A 25517-nucleotide genomic window follows, 5' to 3' on the forward strand; every position below is an offset into this window, starting at 1 on the left:
TATAGGCAACCCCCTCTTTCCCATTATTTTGACTTTTACCACAAGACTTGCAAGTATTAGCAATGCTGCTTTGCGATTCATCTGTGTCCATCACGTGTGTGATGATTATTAATTCACACCTTTCTCCACTAGGCTTGAAGATTCTCCAGGAAGATTGCTTCATCACCTATTTCCTACTTAGCAAAGGGACTCTTTGTTCCAGTTCTCTACCGCTATGAAGCTCTCTAAGGTGTATCCTATTGCTGTGGTAAGCTGGTGTTAGCCTTTAAATAGCACTCCTAATGAAGAGGCGAGGTATGCTCTGCTCTTTATTGCTTTACATCTGATTACAATGACTCAGATTTCACAAGCAGAATTTTCTTTGCCACCTTTAAGTCATTTCCCCACTTTTTAAAACTCAAGTGTCTTTTCAGGCTTATGTGCTTTTGAGTTGTGACAGGTTGGTCTTAGGAAAGATCCTTCCAGCACAGCATGACTCTCTCTAATCAGGATAGAACAAAAAATTGTGGTGGAAAACGTCTCTATTCAAAGATGATGGGGGTTTTTGGTCTTTTTACTTTACAGCACATAAATAACATTTTTTTGTTGTTGTTTGTTTTATTTTTTTGGAGGGAACCTTGTGCTCTTGCCTTACAATTTGTGAAGGATTTCTCTTCTTGGGTCTTTATACGTCGCAGCAAGACATGTGATGTTTCTTCATCCTCAGGTAATATGCTCGATTGGCTTCTGGATAGGTGACTTTGGAGAGTGGAAGCTTGTAGATGGCTGAGTGGTTTGTGGTCATTAACAGAAAGGTCAGCGCAGACAAACAGAACGACCAGGTTCCTGGAGGCACCCCAAACTGTACAGAAAAACACAAAACACATATTTACTGTCTGTCTTTCATCTTCTGTCACAGGAAAAAAAAAAGCTTAAGAGCAGCTTGGAACAAGTTTTCTCAAGGAAATCTTGATTTGGCTTTGTATGGAGGACCTCTGTGGGGATGCAGACTTTCTGTATGAGATTTTGATGTTGTTCACTGGCCTACAGCATCTAGCAGATTTGGTAGGAAGAATGATTTCTCTATGCACCTCCTGAGATCATAGATGGACCTAAGATAGGACCTAAGACCTTGTCTTCACCAGGGGGAAGTAATGTCCAGTGCCCCTGGTGGTGTACGGTGTTAGAACCGCCGCTTGCAATACCAGAGGGCCCGGGTTCGAATTCCCCTTGTGACGCAAGGGGTAAAACTGCCGCTCTGCTACACTAGAGGGCTCGAATCCCGGGAGTTGGACTCGATGATCTCTAAGGTCCCTTCCAACTCGCACGATACTATGATACTATGATACTATGTCCAACCAATCTGGTGGCTTTCTATGATGGAGTGATGGCACTGGTGGACAAAAGGAAGGTGACTGATGTCATTTACCTGGACCTGATCAAGGTCTCTGACACAGTCTCCCATCACATCCTTATCTCCAAATTCGAGGGATGTGGATTTGATGGGTGGACCACCTGATGGATAAGGAATTGGTTGAAAGACCACAGACAGAGGGTGGTGATCAATGGCTCTATGTCCGGGTGGAAGCCGGTAACAAGTGGTGTCCCACAGGGGTCTGTCTTGGAACTGGTGCTCTTTAACATCTTGAATGACATTGATGATGGAATTGAGTGCACATCAGCAAGTTTGCTGCTGACACCCAGCTGAGTGGTGTGGCTGACACAGTGGAAGGAAGGGATGCCATTCAGAGGGACCTCAACAGACATGAAAGGTGGGCCTGGGTGAACCTAATGAGGTTCAATACATCAAAGTGCAAGAATTTGCACTTGGGCCAGAGGAATCCCAGGCATACATACAGACTGGAAGGAGCAGTCCTTGAGAGCAGCCCTGCAGAGAAGGACCTGGCAGATGAAAAGCTGAACATGAGCCAGCAGTGTGTTCTTACTGCTTGGAAAGCAAATGGTATCCTGGGCTCCATCAGATGAGGGGTGGCCAGCAAGGGACAGGGAGGTGATTGTCCCTCTCTGCTCTGCCCACATGAGGCCCCATCTGGAGTACTGAGTCCAGGTCTGGAGCCCCCAGTACAAGAAAGACAGAAAGCTGTTAGAGAGGGTCTAGAAGAGGGCCACAAAGATATCAGAGGGCTGGAGCACCTCCCCTACAGACAGGCTGAGGGATCTGGGCTTGTTCAACCTGGAGAAAAAAGGCTGTGGTGTGATTTCATTGCAGCCTTTCAGTACCTAAAGGGAGCCTACAAACAGGAGGGGAGTCAACTCTTTGAACGGGTAGATAACAGCAGGACAAGGGGAAGTGGTTTTAAGTTGAGGGAGGGAAGATTTAGGTTGGATGTCAGGGGGAAGGTTTTTACTGTGGGAGTGGTGAGGTGCTGGAACAGCTGCCCAGAGAGGCTGTGGATGCTCCATCCCTGGAGGTGTTCAAGGTCAGTTTGGAAGAGGCCCTAGGCAGACTGGTCTATCTAGTATTAGATATGGAGGTTGTCAGCCATGCATGTGTCAGGGGATTGGAACCTGATGATCCTTGAGGTCACTTCCAACCCAAGCCATTCTGTGATTCTGTGATGCTGTGAAAATAGAAATGGACACAGACAAGAAACAAGACCTTAGCTAATAAGCCACTTACCACAGAGAACATGTGCGCCACTGTTGCTCCCAGATAGGCACTGAAGAGTGCTGTGAAAAAGAAAGATAATTTCTGGTGAGTTTGGTTGCTCATAGCATGGAGGAGACCAGCAGAAAGAAACATGTCCCACACTGCCTTGGGTAGCTCAACCAATGCTTATGAAAATGCCTGGGAAGCCCTCTCTTAAAAATCTTTCCTTTGCAGCGTGCTCTCCAGCATCTGGTGGAAAAGGCAAAACAAAGAAAACATGGAGTGATAAAAAGTGTGAATATGGAAATAGAGGCTTCTGAAACATGCACTGACATGGAAGGTAAGTAGGTTGATGGATGGAGTTAAATGGGAAAATAACCCTTCCATTTCTCCTGCCTCTAGGGCTAGAAGGTGGGTCAATGAGATACAAAGCTAAATCTTTTTTATATGCACACTGAATGAGCAATAGTTTAACTCCCGGCTCACTGTGATATTGAAATTTCATATTGAATTGCCTTATAAATAATTCTTCAATCATTCCATGTTGCTTAGCTCATGCCTCTGGTATCCATTTCAGTAGACTGGGAAAACTATGCTGCCTGATTCCAGGTGCAGACTGATCTTGGGCTCCAGTTTTCTTAATGCGCACAATTAGTCTCATAAATGAAGCATCTGATTTCAAAGGTGTTAGTTAATCTACTGATTGCTTCCTTTGTTTTGAACACAGCTCTTAGCTGCAAGTCAGTGCTCTGCTTTTATCTTTGGCAGGGTGCATTAGAGCAACAGCTCTAACATCCACGTCCATTGCCTGTGTCTGCCTAGCCCAAGTCTGTCTGTCCAGACGTGGCTATCTTGCTTCAGCCCATCTGCAGTACCAGCACATCTCATCCTGTTTCAAAAGGAAGATATGGTAGTAATGAAGATCCATAGGGTACATACCACAGGCAATTGCCAGCAAATGTGTCTGCCAGGTGAATGCGTAGAACATGCCTCCAATGGCAATGCATGACAGGGAGCTGTTGTAGCTCCATAAGCCAGAGTAGATGGTGCTAAAAGGTGTTGCTAGGCTCAGTGCTGTAAAACAAGTCAAAAATACATAATTCCTTGGCAAAATAGCTGAGAAATGGCCCAAACTCTGTTTTCTGGGGGGTACAAGCCTGCACGTCTATACTGAATTCCTGTTTGTTGCCATGTTGTCACAGTGCAAAACTAAAGAAACTTCAGACTAATGCAATCACTGTGGACTTTCCCTGGTGCTGCTGAGCTGAATTTGGCCTTACAGTTGCAGCAGAAGATATATTAGTGATTTAAACTCTGAATGAGTCCCTAAGGCCTGCACAGTCAGACTTGTGGCAACGACTTTTATTAAGCTGCTCCTAAAAACATCCAAATACATCCAGAAATGAAGTATTGCAGGATAGAAAGCCATTTCAGCCAAAAGCATATTACTTTCTTCTGAAGATTTCCACCATTGTAAAATGGGGTAAGAGAACGTGGAAGTCAATCAAAAGAATTATTAAAACAGAAGAGCTCATTTTCTTTCTTTCTTCTTTCTTTTTCTTTTTCTTTTTCTTTTTTTTTTTTTCAAGCAATTTTTCTCCAATGGAAAACACATTTGTGACTTTAAATGTTCTTTAAATGTTCCAGCCACTCTGCTTCCACTTTTATTCTCTGTGCTTCTGTATATATCTGTGGCTCAACTGAAGTCCTTACCTGCCAACATCCCCACTGCTGATCCGATTGCTGCATGCAGGCAGATGAGTGGAGACGAGATAAATAAAGCAAGCAGGAAAATTCCCCCAGTCCAGGGATTATCACAGCCATAAACCTGTCCCACCCCAACTGGAATGGATTGCAGCAGCTGTGTGAATGAAAGAGGAAAAAACAAACAAAAAAAAGACAATTTTCTTTTTTTAATCCTCTTTGTTGCTTAAACAAAACAAAACAAAACAAAACAAAAAAACAACCAAACAACCCTAGTTTAGATGGCTGCTTTCAACCCAGCTTGGCTGAGCGGTAGAAGTTCTGTTTGTTTCAGGAGGTCTTGTGAAAATAGTGGCTTGGGTGGGAAGAAAAAAGGATGGACCACTCCCAGAGGAGCAGATGTGCCCCTGCTTTGGACAGGAGACAAGAACCCAGCTTGGTTGTAGCTACAGAGATGGTTTAGAGAAAATTGGAATGGAATGGTTAGTTTATAGTACCCATAAAATTACGTGCCATGGTAAAGGTTCTTTTGGAAATGCAACCTGTGTGGTTTGCTATTTAGTGCCAATTAACTTCCTTAATCACTCCCTGGGGACCCTTTAGAACAGTCCGCTGAGCCTTAGGGGAAAGTGCTTACTCTTCTGTCCGCTGTTTACTGTGCTATGCAGCAGAATAAAATGCTGCCTTAGAAAGGTCCCACTTGATGATTAATTTGTAACAATTCCATCTTAGTAATATCTGCTTTATCATTTCTTAGCAGAAAGACTGTGTTCTGATGCATTTTTAAAAGCACTCTAAGTGGAAAACTAGAAATGACTTAGGAGTTAACTGAGCCTCAGCATAACCTTTGCTATGGGGTGGCGACCAGTATATCCACAGTAATGGATAATTAAGTTGCAGAGAGTCTTTGAAGATTATAGTGCATACATTTAGACCCAACTGTAAACAAATAATACTATATTCCCCCAAAATTCTCATTTTCAGGATATCAGATATATTCCATAATGCTTTTAATGGAGAAAGCTGTTTAGGGCATTCTACCATTGGCATGTCAGCGTCTGTCCAGGTGATGTTTGGTGTTGTTGTTGCAGGCTGAATGACGGTTGTAGGGAAGAAGAGGTTATGGGGTCCTGATGCAGCCAGATAGAGGGTCAAGGCCAAGTTGAAAGGCAAGGTGAAAACAGGCAGATCCCACTTACAGAAGACTGAACCTAAAGCGCTGGTGAAAACAGGGCTGAAAGAAGAACAAAACGGTCTCACTAGGAGATCAGGAAATTCCCTGCCCTCCACAGGTCACTTAGCAACATATTGATTCCTGCTTTGCTGTGCAATACAATAAGTGGTGAATTTGGTGAACCTGAGGGGACTAGGGTCCTCTGGTCCTCCACTGGTGTGGAGTTATTTCCCACATCAATACTTGTGTTTGATTTTCTATTTGATTTTCATTCTCTTAAGTACCTGCTGTGGATTCTGTAGAGAGGCCAAGTCTAACTGACCTGGAAAGAGGGCTGTGTGCCTTTGTTTGACCTTATGGACTGGGTCCATCAGAAGGCACATATCAGAGGCATACATATTAAGGTGAGTATAACACTACACAAACTTCTGGCAGATGGATGATATGTGGGATCTAGGAATCTCCAACGAGATATCTGGGGACCAAAGGCCAGCTTTCAAATTTTTCACTATCCAAACACCTGGCAGACTGTGGTGCTTTACATATTAGTAAAGTATTTTTAGTTGTCTGTTTTCATATGCAACAAACGTCTTGAGACCACTGAGCAGCTTTTCATGTGCTTTTCATGACATTTTCATGGCTTAAATAGATGAAGTGCTTGTGGTTGATGATGGCAGGGAATCATAGAATCACTTAGTGGTCTGGGTTGAAAGGGACCACAGTGACCATCTAGTTTCACTTGAGACAAGAATGAACTGATGCATCACAGCAACACAGCTAACATTTAGGACACTGAGTTACACAGGACCTGCCATCAATTTGTCTTTTACTTGTTTGGTTTTATTTGTGATTATGGGAGTACCATATTCGTTTAAAAGTACAAGTTGTTATCCAGATTTAGAAGCACGTATGTGCCAGTCATGTTTCTTTTTCATTACAGTCTGCATAGCACATCAAAACACAATGGCTCAACCATTCCTTCAGTAAGGAAACTCTGGGGCTGGAGTAAAAAGAGATGTTTCACTTACCACGTCACTGACACCAGTGCTACTGGCAGTAGAAGCCACCAATGGTAGTCTCCCTTAGCAGAGAAAACTGCCATGAGCAGTCCCACCAAGACCCCATTATAGCCATACAAGCCTGCTGCTATGGCTGATCTGAAGAGAAAAAAAAAATACGGCTGTCTTGAAATCTTTTCCCTGCAGGTACTTCACCTGAATCACCCCTTCCTACCCAATATAACCAATACTGCGATGCTGACCTGCCAAGACTCTGACCTTCAGTTTCACACACCTGAGCACACGCTTGAGCACTTTAAGCACCCCCTACTCTTTCCATAGTTCAATTCAATGTCCTTATAGACCAGCTGTAGCTGGTGCTGCTATCAGTTTTAACTAAGGATAAATACTCTTTTCATCCACAGCTCTTGTTTAACACGTATGTGAAAGTCTAATACAGTTTAACATGTATGTGATAGTCTTACCTGTCTTGACCCAGAATAAGTGCTGTTAAGGTCGAGACAACTGTTCCTAGGCAGCCTGTGAGTGTCCACCATGGGTTCTGCACCAGGAAACCAGCGACTACAATCAGTCCACTGAGGGGATTATTGACAAACATCACCTGGGATATCCCACGCAGCACCCAGTCAATAAACTGGATCATGATGGGCTTATCTGGAAGAGATCAAATCAAGTAATAGAAATAACTAAAAACGCACAGACGAGACTGATTTGGGATAGGTTGTTTGTTTTTAAACTCATAAACAGTTTTGGCAGCGTGACTTTGGCAGTCTGACCGCAGCAATGAATCAACAAGACTCTAAAACCTGACTGAGAATTATTATGGTCTATACTGAAATCTTGCAGCTGGAAAGCTGAGATGAACAGCGTGGTTGCCAGAGTCCCGTGTTAAAGAGCACCCTGGACCAGCTTCATATACAACTAGCTAATTTATGATGTCTGTGCCTCAGATGGCAAATTGTATGCTCAGCCAATTGCTGATTTATTATGGGGACCAAAGACACTTACCTGTGTGTAATTTGGCTTCACAGTGGCATTAGTCTTGACAGAAATGGACCAGCTGATAGGGGAGGGAATGTTCTGAAGAATGGCAGGGCAGAGAATAACCATTCTAGGCTGTGTTCTGTGGGACTACATTCATTTTGTCCATGGCATATCAGGAGGTAAATGTCACCTCAGCCATCCTCAAGATTTAAGCAGCATGTGTCTCTTTGCACAAGGCTGCATTTTCCCCACAACACAGAAATAAGTTCGGGCAGATGTCATTTCTATTCTGCTCCATCTTGAATCCTGTTACTGAGATGTTGATTATTACTCTTTTAATATAATTCTTCTTTGGAATCCCTCAATTAGTTATGGTGAAATAAGAGCTTTACCTTTCAGCCAGGCACCAAATTCCTTCATGTCTCCTGTGATGTACCCAACAGCTCTGCAGACTCTCTTTCCACCTTTACTCAACTGATTTTGCTTCCTCGGCTTTCTTTCCCCCTTGGTTTCTATCCTGACATCAACGCTGTTTTCCATGGTGAGGTTTTGAGCTTTTGGTAGAATTCAAGAGAAAACAAACAACACGCAATTAATTGCAATGACACTTACTGTTCCCTGTTTATTTTCTGTCCTACATGTTATTGCTCACACAGAATCATCATATAATCATAGAACGGCATGGTTTGGAAGGGACCTGAATGATCATGAAGCTCCAAGCCTCCTGCCACAGGCAGGACCACCGACCTCCATATCTAGTACCAGACCAGGCTGCCCAGGGCCCCATCCAACCTTGAACACCTCCAGACATGGAGCATGCACAGCCTCTCTGGACAGCTGTTCCAGCACCTCAACACTCTCTTGGTAAATAAATGAGTTTTTCTATTCTGTAGCTGAAAGAGGATAATCCTTGGTCTGAATGCCTGATTCCCAGGTTTCCATTCTCTCTTCAAACCCTCTTTGGGGCTTTCCAGACATTCATATGGCTGTAGATTTGAACACCTAAAGGAACCACCAACCATTATGTTGGTGTTATTTCACTTGATCTTAACACCCTGATAACTGTATCACGGCAAAGCAGGGTAGCAGTAACAGACACTGGCTTCATACAAGTTGGAGTTCACCTCAAAATCCAGCCCAGTATGAGATTCTATCAAAGTTAGGAGACTACTTCAATGGTTCAGTTTTCCCTGCTGTTCAACCAGTTTGAGCCTATCCATCATCCATCAGAAACAAGTATCTATCACTAGGCTTGTGGGATTCTATACAGTCCTCTGCTGTGGTTGGTTCTGACATTCTCATGCATATGGGCTTAGACTGAGGGTTGTTCTAACATCAACATACAGTTTTCTCTCTACTGAAATTAACTGTTGTTCCTTTGGAACCCAGCACTGGTTCACAAGATTAAAGGCCATATTGAGAGCCCTTGCTCTCCATTCTGCCTTATCATGATGCTGCCTTCTCTCTGCCACCTGCCCAGTGATGTCAGGTGGCCTGCACTGGCACTGTTCTTCAGCATAAGGTGAGACAGGTAACCATAGCCTGCATTAAGAAACCCTCTGGAAGTAACAAAATGCCTCTTATTAAATGTAGCATAAAGTCCTCAATTGGAGAGGGGAGGACTTTATGCCAAAGAGGGGCGTTTAGGCTGTCTTACATTGCTTGAAGCATCCACTTAGGGTGGGAAGATATGGTATGCCATATGAGGGACATGCCCTTTGGACTGGGAAATGCTGCAATATGCTTTGACACCTCACACAGCTCCAGACAACTTCATTCAGCCACACGGCTTAGAGCCTTGCATCTAACAGTATACACTGCTTCTAAACAATATCTCGTAGCTGATCTATTACTTGTTTTAAGGGCCAATTCTCAACAAGAACTCAGCAAGTTAAAAGCATCCAAACCTTTCCCTGGAGTGTGCTCAGTTTCCTGAGGAGTAGGACTAATTGTAGGTTGTTTTCAAGACAAGGAAGACAAAGATGAGATACCCTGTTGAATAAATGCAGAAAGAGAGCTGTTCTGGTTCCCCACAGTGAGTGCAAGAAGAACTATGGCTGTGAGTTAGTAGTCTAAGTAAGATGATACATGCACTTAAGTATTGCAGTTAGTGCTCAGCTCACCTACAACTTCTTGGCAGCTGGGGAAGAAGATGTGTATTTCAGAAATAGGGGTGCAAAGCATTTTAGTTAAAGCAGCCTCCTTTCTGGGCTTTATACTTGCAGATGGGTGGTGGATGTACATCCTGGCCAGTTCCTTTGTTACCGGAGGCATTATCCATAAAAATGAGCATTTTATGTCTTTGGGAAGTTCCCAACAAACTCAAGGATAAGATCAACATTAAACCGGCTGAAGGCAGGACCTGTATGTAGAAGAGTGTGGAATCTGCCTTTGGGTAGGACACAAGGACAAGGAGCTTAGCTTGAGGAGAGAGAAATGAAAAAGATGAGAGCACTGTTAGGGACAGTGTCTCAGTGCTGGAGGGCTTTTTCCTGGCTCAGTTATAATTCATTACCTTGATTCATTAACCTTCGCTTTTACCATATTTTATTCTGAAATAATGGAATAAGTGAATTGGATGCACTTTCACTTAAATCAAAATTTCCAGCCAAGATAAATGTTCTTCATTTGGTGAAAGTGCATTTACATTTTCAATTTAAAGAGTCTTTCTCTTTAGGTAACTTAGGCTCTCTCTGACACTAATTCGTAAAACCCTGGGCTGTTGCTATCATACTTGTAAGTTGTAATGGAGTTGTAATGGAGGCCCTAATTCATCCCAACACACACTTCTCACTTTGCCACAGGAAGGCACTTCGATGCATGCTTAGCTTCCCAGAGAGGAAACAGGATATCAGTGCTTGCTGACTCAGAGCCAGAATGAATGGAAAGGGACTTCTGTGGTGAGTGTCTGAATGGAGCTTGATTTCTTTCTCATTTTCACCCTGCAATATGTAGTAACTGCATGCTCCAAACCCATGTGAGATGCCAAGCCTTTTATTTTAGATTGGACATAAGAAGATTTATAGTAAGGGTGGAAAGGCACAGGTTGTCCAGATGTGGTGGATGCCCTTATCCTGGAGATGTTCAAGGTCAGGCTGAGAATCTGATGGAGCTATGTGTGCTGTCTTGCAGGGAGTTAGTTTAGATGGCCTTTAAGAATCCCTTCCAAGTCAAACTATGATCTCCAGTTGAGGGCATTTGGTAGTGATGTGGGCTGTGCAGCTTGCACAAACTTTGTGTAAGGCAGCACTGCACAGTGCAAGTCTAAGCTTGGAGAATTACCCAACAGCCAATACCCATGCTGCGCCAGGGTAAGTTTAGACTGGGTAGCAGGAAACACTTATTTACAGAAAGCATTGTTAAGCACTGGGATAAGCTCCCCAAGGAGGTGGTTCAGTCACCATCCCTGGATGTGTTTAAAAACTGTTCGGATTTGGTGGTCAGGGACATGATTTAGCAGAGGGTTGTAAGAGTTGGGTAGTATGGTTGGGTTGTGGTTGGACTCAGTGATCTTTAGGGTCTTTTCCAACCTGAGCAATTCTATTAATTCATTTGCTCTAGATTTTAATGGGAAGAAACGAAGTCAGCTCAATGAACAAAAAGGCCAGGTGAGCCACTTCCATTATCCTGGTCTGAATTTCATCTCTGATGAAAGCCTTGCGTATCTGTTCTTCCAGAATATTTTAAATCAGAATGTTTTGGAGATGATCATGGGCAACAACTGGTCAAATTCACATTGTTTTGCCCCTGCCCGTCAAGTAGCCCAGGGGTGGGCTACTGGAGGGACATCATATGGACATCAGTCCATCTTTTCTATTACATAATACTTGCTACAGTGGAAGGATGTAATTATGAAACACCCCAGCACCCGCAGAGCAGACTGCTGGTTAAGCCAGAAACACACTTTGGTTCTTTGTGACACCACTGTTGTCCAGATCCAGTCCTGTTGCTGGCACCCTGAACCCCAGATGCAGCTTGGTGGTCACCTCCTGTGTAGTGGTTCAGCTGCCACCGAGTATAGTGGCAGGTATGTCTGTCCCTTGGAAACTCTTATCTGCCCAGAAACCCACAGTATGGAGGATGTAGCTACTCAGGTGTCCTCAGAAAGTATGAAGTATCAGTAAGCCATTTGGGAACTGTCAGCAGCAGAGGTAGAAGAGAATCTGTGGATCTCTTCTGTGATATTATGTTAGAAGCAGTGTCTGCTCTGCATGCTCATCCTAAAGGTCTGTTAGCACATTACCCTGCCATATGGAGTAGGTAATGGCAGCTCTTTAAAAAAGGATAGAGGACAAATGGTATCTCATCCCAGAATAATGGAGATGTTCAGAGAATTTTAGGACAGAGATGTCAGAATTCTAATTTAAGATGAAAAGTGTCCCTGCTGATGGGGATTGTGAGAAGGCTGGTCTACTGCAGGCCTTCTGAACTGCCATTCAAGTGGAGTTAATGTGTTGCTTTCAGTCAAAGCACTATTTTTCTTAGTGCACAAAGAAGAAAAATAGAAATAATTCTTGGGGGGGGGGGGGGGGGGGGGGGAGGATGGTGTTTGCTACTGCTTTTTTTATTCCTTAATTCCATTAGTCTGTAGTATGTAAAACCCAGTGCTGGTGTGCAACAGCAAGTACTGCTTTGTGCTCTGCTGTCAGCACAGAGTAACAATCTAAAGCTTTTTTTTCCTTCCCCATAATGTATTGTGCCAGGAGAGATCTGGCTTTGGGGCACTGCTGCTTTCCTGCAGTGATTACAGTTTTTTGCTGCCTCCCCTTGCTTAGAGGTCTTTGTGCTTGCGGGTACAGATCTCACTGATGTCCTCACTGAGGATGTGTATGTAAGCAAGAGTGAGAGTTTTGCAGCTAGAAGTATCTGAGTACTTCTGTATCAGCTGTTAAAGAAACTCCTGAGAGCAGAAAAGTAAGATGTTTCTCTTGCATGAAAGTGAAATCATCACAGAGGCAGGAAGCCAACCTATTGGTTGTTTTTTGTCATCTTTTCAGAGTTAATAAATGTCCCGCAGCAAAGCCCTGATGTTACACAACCTCACGTCTCCCTAAATCAATTTCTCTTCCACTTGTGTACATTTCAACCACGCCATGCCATACCTATGGCATCTCAGCAATGCCTCATTAAAGCTGCAGCATATCAGACTCCATGCTGCTCGCACTCCTACAACATCTGGCCTGCAAAAAGGTATTTATTCGCTTGCTGAAATTAAGGCAAGCCCTGGCATACAGTCATTATACCTTATACATGGTAATAGCAGTGCTGTGCTTGCAGCTGGGGAAGGAACAGGGCTTATATATGGCTAATTGTTCAGTACTCATTGGTGACAGTTATTCCCACCTTGGTGTCTGTGCTGCTCGGTGCTGGGTTTTATCTCTGAAAATGCAGAAAGTTACCTAGGACAGAATTTCTCTACAAAATCAAGGGATTGAAGGTACAGCTGGTATTTGTTTGTCAGAGGAATTGCTGCCACACAATTACAGCCATTGTATCTTGCATTCTCCACATTGTTGCTGTGAAGTGTGTGGGCAGCCAGCTCTGCGTGCAGCAAGTCTTTAGAGGAATTCCTGCATCCAAGCACAATAGGAGGAAAGGGCCAGATCCTCAGCAACCCAGATTCTTACATGAACTCTATAATGTTAACAGGGGTTTAGTAAAGCTTGTAAGTGTCGTGTTATATGTACGAACACACGCATGCACTCCCAAAACAGAGAGATTATAATGCACTTGACCCTGACTGAAAAAAGAAAAAGCAGCTCAGGTTTTCCCACAGAACATACATTTCAAAGCATTAGTTCAAAAGGAAGCTCATCCCTCAGATTCAAATACTCATTAAGCCCATTCCCAATTCAATTTTCAGAGATCCGTCTCACTGGGACAGAGAAATCCAGAGATGCTATCGCATTAACCAATGTATTATTACTATCTGGGCATTTTTCATTTTGTAGAAGAGAAAGGCAGTGAAAGGAGGTGTTAAACAGTTCCATTTCTTTTTTAATTCCTCAAATGTTCATCCGACTGTGCTAAGAAGTCCTAATAAATCCTCAGCCAGCTAGAAAATTGTCAATAATTGAAATTTCTGTGACATTCCCTAACCTCCTTGTCTCTCTTGATCCCTAGCTGCTCTCATTGAGGACTTTTAAAAAGCTCTTTGTTTTTTGGGGAGAAAGACCTGGGGAAGTTGGTCACTAAGCCATTAACATGGTGCATCTTTTTGGCTGTACATTAAAAGGAAGAAACAACATGCTCTTACCTTTTGGATGACCTCGGGGACAGCTGCCTCCTTGCTGCCTATTAAGGAAAGTAGGGCTAAAAGTGGAGAAAAGAAAATGCCCCACCAGTTTATATAGGCTAGCATGGCTCCTGTTCTGATATTACTAATTAGTTGGTTTCTCCTCCCACTTTGTGAGCTCCAAACAAATGTCAAGAAGGTTCCCTCTTGAATTCCCCACCTTTCCTCTTGTTCTGTCCTTGGTATCTTGCCAAAAGCCACTCCAAATGTCCTCTTCCCTGCTGGTCTTTTTGTTGTTTTTGAACTGTCTCCTTTAACTCTGTCCTTTCTCCTCCAAAATTAAGAGGCGTTCCAAACTTCTCAGTATACCTACACCAGACCTCTCCAATTCTAATCCCTGCAACCCAGGATGGCTCAACTTCCTTCCTTCCTTCCTTCCTTCCTTCCTTCCTTCCTTCCTTCCTTCCTTCCTTCCTTCCTTCCTTCCTTCCTTCCTTCCTTCCTTCCTTCCTTCCTTCCTTCCTTCCTTCCTTCCTTCCTTCCTTCCTTCCTTCCTTCCTTCCTTCCTTCCTTCCTTCCTTCCTTCCTTCCTTCCTTCCTTCCTTCCTTCCTTCCTTCCTTCCTTCCTTCCTTCCTTCCTTCCTTCCTTCCTTCCTTCCTTCCTTCCTTCCCTCCTTCCCTCCTTCCCTCCTTCCCTCCTTCCCTCCTTCCCTCCTTCCCTCCTTCCCTCCTTCCCTCCTTCCCTCCTTCCCTCCTTCCCTCCTTCCCTCCTTCCCTCCTTCCCTCCTTCCCTCCTTCCCTCCTTCCTTCCTTCCTTCCTTCCTTCCTTCCTTCCTTCCTTCCTTCCTTCCTTCCTTCCTTCCTTCCTTCCTTCCTTCCTTCCTTCCTTCCTTCCTTCCTTCCTTCCTTCCTTCCTTCCTTCCTTCCTTCCTTCCTTCCTTCCTTCCTTCCTTCCTTCCTTCCTTCCTTCCTTCCTTCCTTCCTTCCTTCCTTCCTTCCTTCCTTCCTTCCTTCCTTCCTTCCTTCCCTCCTTCCCTCCTTCCCTCCTTCCCTCCTTCCCTCCTTCCCTCCTTCCCTCCTTCCCTCCTTCCCTCCTTCCCTCCTTCCCTCCTTCCCTCCTTCCCTCCTTCCCTCCTTCCCTCCTTCCCTCCTTCCTTCCTTCCTTCCTTCCTTCCTTCCTTCCTTCCTTCCTTCCTTCCTTCCTTCCTTCCTTCCTTCCTTCCTTCCTTCCTTCCTTCCTTCCTTCCTTCCTTCCTTCCTTCCTTCCTTCCTTCCTTCCTTCCTTCCTTCCTTCCTTCCTTCCTTCCTTCCTTCCTTCCTTCCTTCCTTCCTTCCTTCCTTCCTTCCTTCCTTCCCTCCTTCCTTCCCTCCTTCCTTCCCTCCTTCCTTCCTTCCTTCCTTCCTTCCCAAAATGTTGGCTCTATGGTGGTGAAGAAACTCAACTGCAGATGTGTTGATGTTCCTGCTGTGAAGGTTTTAGAGCTACCACAATAACATGCAGCCTGCTGGATTCAGATGTTTCTGGGCAGTTTTTGGAGCCACTATTTTGTTAACACACTGGAATGGAAGACTTGTTTCCACTGTTTATTTGTTTGTTTATTATTATTATTATTACCAGTTATATGAGGAATCTTTTTTTTTCTTTTTCTTCTGCATTTTTAACACTGCCTCCCTAGCCTGCTGGAGGAATCCGGACTATCAGAAGTGTGGCATATTTGAGAGGTTTATAAGACTGTGAAATAGCTGTGAAAGGCAGAGATGAAGCTGGAGAGGGGAGTCTTGAGGGAGTGAATAATAGGAGAAAGAGCAGCAAAAATTCTTGTGAAGTTAAGGAACCTGTCAGGCTAATTTAAACCACAGCTACATACACTTTAGGACTCTAAAAGAGTGATGGCTTAGAGAAGCAACCCTGCAAACAAGAGTAATGAGCTGTTGAATAAGAACCCATCTAGATTTAAGACTTTGCTCCCAGCTCAGTGGAAATAGAGCGTATGTTGCATGAATGAAGTGACGTTGTTTGCATCGTGTTAATTCCCAGGGTGCATCTCTTCTGATGGAGAAGTTTTAAACAGGAGACTGGATTCCCTTTTTCCCCTTGTGAACAGGGTTTCTGACGATGGCTGTCGGCTTGAGACTGCTGCATGAGCGTTTCTCTGATCTCACAGGCATCAGTCAGATGCTGCCAGTCACTGACTTTATATCCAGCAAAAAAAGTAGCACAAGGAAAGGAGGTGCTGCAGAGGAAGATGCTTTGCTCCATTTCAGTGCATTTTTTCCCCTTCACTATTCGTTTCTCTTTGGGCTGCCTTTGCTTTCTGTTTCATAAGATGAAACTCAAATGAAGAGAAATGCAATGAGTAACCCACATGGGAGATACCCATACAAAGTATGGTAGGATGTTGTTTTAGACTTCACATTTTTCATGCTCTTTAAGAGGTGAGATTCAGGCTGCTGGGTCCTATTTTGGCACTTTAAAGAAGTTGATGTGGGACGCAGGTGTGGGATGGATGTCTTGGAGTAAAGCTTTGTTTATTTTATCAGTGATCTGGTTCATAAATAACAAGATCACATTCTGCTGGTATCTGTGTAGGAATGAAGTCTCTGGCACAGCCTGCTTTGTTAACTGCAGGCACAGGATCCATGAGATTCTCTGACATGTGATAGGGTCATCAGACTGCAGACACAACCAGCTATGGGGAAGGCTAAACTGCTGCAGCATCTGCATCAGAAAATCTATACATTTCCAATAATTATCTTCTGAAAAAGTCTGGGCTCATTTCCAGCAGGCTGGGTGCGAGGCTCACCTGCAGGAAGGATTGCCTACAGCTCAGTGTCCAGGCATTGCCTAAGGGCTGGGATTGGTGGAGAAGAGTGGGAATTTTGGAAAATGTTGTACACGTGTACAATTAAACCCATGCCAAGTGAGGTGCCAACCTAAACACTTGATGAATTATGTCTGCACTGATCTTTTGGGGTTTGGGAAGACTGGAAGAGGCCATTCCTTGAGAAGGCTCTGAGAAGGCCCCCTGGACTGAGCTCAGTGGTTGGCATTGTCAGAAGAGAGTTTGGTGGCTGGATCCCAATCAGATTTAGTACCTGAGCTGTTTGGAGAAGTGCCTGAATGATCAGGCAGGAGCTGAACTAGCTGGGTACAGTGTTTGAACTAACTTGTCAGCTCTGCCAGGAAACACTCTTATGGCCCTAACCCAGCTTCACACGCTTTATTTCCATGCCTCTATCAAGGCTCTGCTGCCTTCAAGAGGTGTATTGAAAGCCACTTAGCAGATTGCCATTATGCTGATGGTTTTGGCTGTGTTCCTTGGCTCAGGTTGCACTGCACGGATCAGCACGGGGGGTTGCAGCAGCTCTTGGACTCAACAGGTATTCTAAAGTGACATAAATCCACATATGCAGCTCTGCAGATTGCTAAAACTCAGACCATGTCCTGACTGTACTAGGCTGGGCTGTTTGTGAAATGTAGATGGTATCTATAGTTTTGTTATCTCTCACTGGTGTGCGGGTCAGTCACGGGGCACCACTAAAAAGAGTCTCCCTCTGCCTTTTTTTATTCTCTCATCAGATATTTACACACAGTGATAAATATTCCCCCAAACATTTTCTTCTCCAGGAGAAACAGTCTCATCTCCCTCAGTCTTTCCTTGTAGAACCATCTCTGTGGCTCTTTTCTGGACTTGCTTAGTATGCTCCTGTCTCTCCTGTAGTTGGGAGTCAGCAAGTGTCAATCTGCCTGGAGGTAGGAAGGCACTACAGAGGGATCTGGACAGGCTGGACCTCTGGGCTGAGGCTTGAAATTAGATGAGCATTGTGGTCCTTTTCAACCCAGGCCATTCTATGATTCTACACATTTTTCTTCTGGGTAACAACACCACTGACTGGGCTCTATCTGATTTTGTTCCTCTGATTACAACACTTTGGGTTCAAGCATTCAGGCAGTCATCCCACCTTGCTGCTCACTTATCTAACCAGCACTTCATTAACTTTTCTATGAGGATGTTATGGGAGACAGCATCAAAAACAGTGATCCAGTGACTTAGGGCTGTAGGATAACACATGCATCTCTGGAGCTCACCTGGTCTAGTCTCCTGCTGTAATACTTACTGACCTGATCACTCAGAATCTGCTTCAGTCTCTCTCTCTTTTTCTACAGGTAGGTAATGCCCAGCTCAGATGCTGACTGGAGATGCAGGTTCTATAGCCAGTAAAGGCTGAGATGTCCTGGAGCCCAGGTGTCTAGAGAAGCAACACCAGCAAGCCTGTTCCCATCAGTGTTTGTGGCCACATTACTTTTACCATCTTGTTTTTATGAGCAAAAACAGAGTGGAAATTTTTGTTTCAGCAGAGAGCATGTCATAATCTTGCACTTGTTTGCTGAGAAAAATAGTTTGGGGTTTATATAGACTGAACCAAAAGCCACGCTGATGTAGGCAGCTCCTGACCCTTCAATTTGGCCTGTAAAAATTCTCTAGAGAAAGCTGTTATTTGACATTCCTCAGCACGATGGCTGCACAGTGTTTTCTCTAGCAAACGGCCGTCAGGAATACAGGAGGGGAGAGCAGTCCAGCTCTGTTGTTCGTCTCCCTCTTGTGGTTTATCTCTGATACAGCTGCCTATGCAGCTACAAAAATCAGCAGATGTTCTGATGTCAAGTTCCAGAGGCCTCGTTAATACCAATTCACTGCCCCTGGCTTAGCCACAGCTCCCCAGGCTCTGTGCTTGTGTGAGCCTCTGGACACTACTGATGATGTGTGCTCCAAATATTGAGTAGTTCTCATGGCACACACATGCTGTATTCTTGCTCTAGAGGCCCTCTGTCCTTTCTGTCCATCCTGACCTGCTCCCAGGACTCAGCTACTCAGTATGTGCAGATGCAAGGGTACATGACTAGTATCTAAAAGCTCACATACTGATTAGAGTGTCTATCATCTGGGATGGCAGTGGAGAAGGACTATGTAAAGAGTGGGTTATAAATGGCTTATAGCTTGTAAAAAAGTCCTATGTTGTCACAGAAATTATGTACCAGAGGCTCAGACTCTCCCTGCAGACTGATGTGCTGAGCGTTGGGTTAGCAAGTAATTAGTGACTTATTTGTAGGTATTTCAAGATGCTTATTTAAAATATTGCTAACAGGAGTGAAGAATGGCATTGAGAGTGCCAGCAATGATTGTGCTGCTGTTTCATTGCCTAGATAGCAACGATGAGCTGCCACCTGGCACAGTTCTGTTTATTAGCATAGAGGTGGCTGTGGCATTGAGCACAGGAGATGTCCCTGAAGGATACCCAAAAAACAAGGATGCCTGGTGAAATACAAGTCCAAGAAGAGCTGAGTTTATTTATCTGGTTGGGTCCCCTCCTTTGGATTTGTTTTCCATTTTCCAAGCAGTGATACCTGTTTTCTTATTAGCAGTGGGCATTTCTCTTGGCTGGCCTGAAAACCTATGGAAATGTGGGTAAGCCACAAGCATCTGTGGGCTTTACAATGGAAGTTTTTCACCGTCATGATCCTAAATTTAATTACTCAATATAACCAACTTGCTCTCAGGACAGTGTGCACTTGTCTGGAAGGCACTGATCTCCAGTACAGCTGCTTTTAGCTTCAGATACTTCCATATCTTCTCCACTTTCCCTGTTGTGTGTATCTGTTCTGGAGAAGGGAAAATCAGTTCTGCTGGCACCTGGTGTGATCCTGTTCGTTCTTTGATCTTGGATCCAGGAGCTGGTGGTGAGCAAAGCTCTCTGCCTCACACCATGTGTCTGAACCTTGAGGCTTCTTGGTTCTGACATCACTTGTTCCTTTGTAGACTGCATCAGCCATATTGAAACCCATCAGAATCCTAGAGAGCTTGGAAGCCAAGGCTAAGTGTATCACTGTCCTTCAGGACTGGACAGGAAACTGCAACTCAAACAATTCTTAATCTCAGCTTCATAGAATCACAGAATGGCCTGGGTTGGAAGGGACTTCAAGGATCATGAAGCTCCAATTACACTGCTGTAGGCAGGGCTGCCAACCTCTACATTTAATACTAGACCAGGCTGCCCAGGTCCCCATCCAACCTGGCTTTGGACACCTGCAGGGATGGGGCATCCTCAGACTCTTCTTAAAATCCCTGCCCTGTGTTTCTGACTCCAGGAAATAGCCCAGACCCAAATAAGTTCTTTTTCCAGATCCATCTTAAGACAGCCTGAGCTCCATGAGAATGTTAAAGCTGGCCACACTTGCCTCATTTTTTTATGACACAAGACAAAGTGTTTTTCTGCTACTTCATTCGATTTTGCAGTTTTAGGCAGTTCATTCAACACCCCTGCATCTGATCTCAGCTTACTACAGTTTCACTTCCTCTCTCCTTTGTCCCTGATGACGGGGATTTCAGTCCCTGCCTGCTTTCAAGGAAAGAATCCGTTCTCACATGCCTATACACTGTAGGACAGGCAGCTGTTAGGCTTTAGCAATGAGCAGAACACTGACATAGCTCCAGGAAGAAAGTCCTTCAGCAGATAAATCCCAGTGGCTACTATTTCCTTGCCAAGCAGGCAATAGAATAGAAGGTGCTGCGCATAGCATGAGTCACACAGGTCTAATCAGCTAAACAAAGAGGACCAGTAGCTTCTGGAAATGGATCATCAGACTGTGGGAAGGTGTAAAAAGTTAATGATCAGCATAACGTTTAGTGGTGTAGTTGCACTGGCTGTAGATGCTTGAGGGATTTTGTTGCAGAACTCCAGAGCAGTGTTTTCATATATGCACATAAGCACACAGATATCCATTTGCTGCAAAGATTCACATTTTGTAGTAGATAATAGGGAAAAAATAAAATAAAAATAAAAAAATGAAAATCATGTCTGCTGGCTAATTCAATTTCTGGGAATGGAAAATACCCTGAACAGGATTTAATTTACACAAGTGAAATAAAGTCACTCAGCTAAGGTAAGAAAGCTGGCTGATAGCTTGTCATCATCTTTGCTTTTCTATTTTTCTCTGCAGCCAGAAAGTATCTGCCTGGCTCCTGGCTGAGTAGTTTTGCAGAGGTTTGTGGATGGCAGAGGAAGGAGCTGTCAGTACTGAGTTAAATGAGATAAGAGCAGAGAAGCAAAACATAGCACAGGCAAGGGTGCCCTGAAATGAGGAAAAATGAGGGGAAAGAAAGACTTTACATTGTGATAGTTGTGCAATGCAAGGATCTTTCCATCTGTCTTAGCCTTGTGCACAATTTGCTCTGTGGCTGCAGAGATGTGCTAGGCAGCCTCTGCATTATGTCTAGGCATTCTGATGGTTGAGGTATCTGGGTTTTTGGAAGTGCTCTCACCTGTCTGTGTGCTTCACTCCTTCTGTTCTGAATGAAGTTACATATTTTGGGAGCATGGATTTAGCTCTACCTCAACATTTTGTGCAATGTATTGTCCCTGGAGAAGGATGTGAGAATGCAGATCCACAGCAGCTTAAGCTGTTAAATGCTCTGAGGCAACTGAGCTGCATCTGGAGATGCCCAAACGCAAACTCTGTTCCTGTTCTCAGGCAAAGTGTGGTAAAAGAAACCTTTGCGTTCCACAGATCTGTCCCTGGTCTTCTCATCTTGCCACTGGGACGTGCGAATTCCAGCTGTTGCAACAGCTGCAGGAGTTTGTAAAGGACCCCCTGAGAACTGGAAAATCATCTGCAACCAAGAGTTTGTTCCCTTTTTGAACTCTGCAGCTTCCAAGTTAAACGTGCACTTCTGTTTAAAGAGAAGTTAGGGGAGAGGGTTTGGCAAACCAACCTCACCTCTAAGGGTGGTGGCAGTTCTGCTACCTTGAAAATGTGATCTGTTAACAGAAAAAAGCAACAACAAACCCACAGCTCAACCAAGAAAAACCAGCCTCCTGTGCTGGGGAATACAGACAGCACTGCAGATTGGGGATATCTGGCATTGACAAAGCACAGAGCAGCTTCTCAGCAGCTGGAAAATTCAGGAACTTATCATACTTGGTAAAGTTCTGTTGTTTTTTCTTTTTTCTTCAGCTCACAGTGATGTCCTGTATTGCTTTAATACCCTTCTGAAACATAAAGCCCCACTTGGTATTTTCTGGTGGCTGCCAGGATGCTGGTGGGAAGGTTCACTTGCCCTCCCTGTCTGATCACTTGGTACTCTTGCTTGCACTGAGACACCAGTCTGTAATTGTGGCTATTGGTAGAAGAGGTGCTGACATTGCTGAGGGGCTCTGTGACAATGTCTGAAAGAATTACAGCATTTATTTTAAGCTTGCAGCAGTATTGAAAGGAGTTGGGAGGGAAGTGCCTCTGGCTCTAATGCAGAGCAACTCTGGCACTGTGGCAAGAAAACATGCTCAGGGAGAGCAGACCAAGCCATCTTGTTCTGTCTGGCTTTCCCTTCCCATACAACCCTGCAGACACTTTTCCCCATTGATGTTTGGAAGCACAAGAATAGGTTTTCCAACTTCACAACTTCAGGTACTCTTCCTGGGCAGAGAACTTGGCACCATCCCTCTGTAATGTGTCCCTTCTGTACTGCTGCTTCAATCCACACTGGGTCCCACTAGTACATGAGGGGTTCCTGGATGTCCAGCTTTAACTCAGCATGAGAATGAACTCCAGTAGCTGTTTGCATGCGGGACATCTCCCAACCTGCTTATCCTCTGCTTGTCTCCCTTTGGAATTTCATCATATATCCTAGTGTTCTCTCTTACCTGCTGTGGCTGAATTCAAACCCAAGGCCACATTGTACACTACAGGCCCAAAGCAAACTCAGATCAATGAAGCACTGTTAAAATACTATAGGAGTGTTTTTGACTTATAAAGCCCCGACGTGCCAGTAGTGAGTGCTCACTCCATCTGCCAGCTAACATGGAGATCCTGCTGCTGTGCAGTGAGTGGAAATTGCTCCATGTCAGGTCAGACTTTGACTGAAATGCCTGGTTTTAACTTTGGGCTGAGATTCAACAAGATTCAAGAGGTAGCCAGTTATAAAATGCATTTTTTTAATGTATTTGCAGGTTGGATTTGAGCATGCTCTGTGCCTAAGTGTCTAGAGAAGCGTGTGACCCCAGACCAAGCCCCAACTGAGCTCCACAGGTAATCCACAGGTAATGATTTCTGTTAGTAGAGTTTCTATCTCACATCCCAGCGAGGCCTTCAGTGGTTTCAGGTAGCTCATGTCACAGTTTCCACTATTGACTGCTGTCAAAACCTCTGCTCCTAGAGAGTCTCCTTCCATAAAGGGGTCTCAGAGAGGTCTCTGATAGCCTTTGGCTAGAAATCTCTTCTTCCTGTCAGCTCTTCACAAACCACCAGTGCCCCTGACTTGTCAAATTCTTCCTGAGGCTAGTTAACAAATTCAATCCTAAGCAACCTCTGAGACAAAGCTTCTGCTGAACTTATTGATGAAAGCAGAAAGGAAAGGAATATCTCCAACCTAAGCCCTTGCAAACAACAAATAGCTTTCAAAAACCAAAACACTGCCAGCCTGATTTAGGTGCTCGTGTTTAACTTGAATCTTGGTTCAAGTTAAAAAAGAAAATGACTACTTATTTATTTTTTTTTTTTAGCTTCAGCTTGGCCATGTAAGTGCTCTGGGAAAAGGATAGACAGGTAGGACTTGTGTGTTTCACCTGTGATTGCAGGTCTACTGGATGCTGAACTTCCTGGGTCTGGCATCATCTCCCAGATTTTATACGTCCCCTTGGAAAAGGGCCACCAGATGAAGGGACCTGGTGGGCAATGAGGTGCTCAATATGGCTTTGGCCTCTTCTGTAACTAATGTCCACTGAGAAGGCAAATTCCACCCCTTCATATTTCCCTAGCACAGCTCTGCTAGTTGTTCATTCAGAGCAGAATGTAGATCATTCTGCAGTCATCAGTACCCAGACAACGACATCTGAAGCGTGCACCTCATGTGCTTAAGCCTATGTGAGGAGATATATTTCTTCTTTTAACTGAGGGTTTAGAAGTAAATAGATGGCCTTTGAAGAAACAGTGAAAGCATTTTTCCTTGGAGTCATGTGGCATATGTAGTGGAATCCAGTTATAACAAAATGGACGGGCTTCTCTGCTCATGGAGGAGGCATCTTATAATTCATTGATGTGACAATGTCTGTTCCCATTTGCACTGCTTGGTTTCCGAGTGTTTATTTGAACAGGAATATTTATTTTATTTACTGCAGAGGTAAGCTGGCTGAAGTGACTGCTCTGACTATAGAAGAGGTTTAGTTTTTTGGCTTCTCTTTTTCTATAGGCACATCTAATTTATATCAGATCACTGGTACTTTTGGAAATAGCTGAAATTTGGAGCTGCAGCCCCTGATAACTTCAGTCAGTGATTCGATTGTCTACTGCTCCCATCCAGAAGACATCTGATATTTATCTTTCCTGTTTCAAGAGTTGTTAGTACTGACTATAGTTACTCAAATCTTTTGATTAGCTAGGGACAGAATAACCCTGTTTATTCTCTATTCTTTATGGATGACTTCAACCCTAGAAATTGCTTTGCTAATTGATTTCAGGATGGATTTGCTTGTGGCTGAGAAGTTAATGTTTGTAATGGCTCTTTCATGACAAATTCTTTCCAGTAGCCATATTGTACTTGGACTCGACTCTTATTTTTAAGAAAATAAATCATGTGCTCGACATAATTAACCACAGTTAGGTTTTTCTGAAATGTTATTTTAGCTGAATTTATTGCAGAATTTTTCTAACTGCTGCTTCTTTTCAACTCTTCCTCTGAAGCTAGATTGTCTATGAGGTAAATTAAACTGTAGAGCAGATGAAGAGATCCCCTGACTTCATTTTTCTACGGAATTTGGAACCTTGATCTATCGCTGATCTCTAGTGGCCATACAAAACCTTTTTCTTTTCTTTTTTAGTAGTATTGGTTTGCTTTGTTTGTGTGGCTTAAAGGATGGATTGCCAACCTGTTCTCCTGTGGTTCTCTGATTTCCTCACTGCCTGCTGATACTTTTCTGGTGGTTTCTTTGTTCCCTATTGCTTTTCTTTTTAGCTCAGTTACCATACATGAATAAGCAGCTGCATAGGCAGCCTGCAAAACTCCTTTAGCCATGTCTGAGATTGTAGAACCATCTGCAGCAGCCCTCTATGATATTTTGAAGGCTTTATTGCTTGTGTTCAATGCCTGGATAATATTTCTGCGAACTCTGTTTCTTCTAAATCAGTGGTTCCCCTCCACCTGTGTGACAAATAGCTATACCTTCATTTGTCAGGGTTCAGCATTTCCTGGAGGATTCTGTGATTTCCATGGGAGCCTTTGGTTGCTGTAATGCATTTACTGCAGCTGAACATTAGTCTGATCTTCCTTTCTCTGGTAGAGGTAGGCAAGATATCAAACTATGGTCAGTCCCTTCCATCTAAACAAAAGTCTAATGACTAATTTATTGAGTAGGCTGCTGAGATTCTTGCTCTCTTATTAATCTCTAAGGAAATATATGGTACGCAGGAATACTCACTCATTCCCTTAGTGCTTTCCTGGAAGACCTCTATATATGGCCAGATTCAGAGGTTATCCTGAGGTCTAAAATGGGACAGAGATGTAACGTAGGTGTTCAAGTCTGAACAATTCACTGGAACTCTACATAGTCAATGTCAGGGTTATCTTGTCTACAAAAATTTGGTCTTATCTGCATGTTTGGGGCTTTCCTCCCGGGTAGAATGTCAAATCTGTTGTAATCCAAATAAGAAGCAGAACCTAAATTCCCTTTGTATGTATGTTCAAATGTTTTCTAATTGCACCATATTTTTGTCTCCCATTCAATCCTGGGTGGCCCTTCTAAGGATTGCTTAGAGTGACT

General features: G+C 43.9%; 1 protein-coding gene across 1 annotated transcript; it reads right to left on the reverse strand.

Moving 5' to 3' along the window:
* Positions 1 to 258: 258 nt before the first annotated feature.
* LOC140264073 (urea transporter 2-like) lies at positions 259 to 13838 on the reverse strand. Its single transcript, XM_072359542.1, has 9 exons — positions 13728 to 13838; positions 7864 to 8025; positions 6952 to 7141; positions 6497 to 6625; positions 5336 to 5528; positions 4304 to 4451; positions 3530 to 3664; positions 2621 to 2670; positions 259 to 841 (listed from the first exon to the last, which is right to left on the reverse strand). The coding sequence occupies exons 2-9, from the start codon at positions 8009 to 8011 to the stop codon at positions 665 to 667; spliced, it is 1170 nt and encodes a 389-aa protein (XP_072215643.1). The 5' UTR covers positions 8012 to 8025; positions 13728 to 13838; the 3' UTR covers positions 259 to 664.
* Between the last annotated feature and the right edge of the window lie 11679 nt (positions 13839 to 25517).

This window comes from Excalfactoria chinensis, chromosome Z, assembly GCF_039878825.1.
Source record: "Excalfactoria chinensis isolate bCotChi1 chromosome Z, bCotChi1.hap2, whole genome shotgun sequence".
NCBI classification, from domain to species: Eukaryota; Metazoa; Chordata; class Aves; order Galliformes; family Phasianidae; genus Excalfactoria; species Excalfactoria chinensis.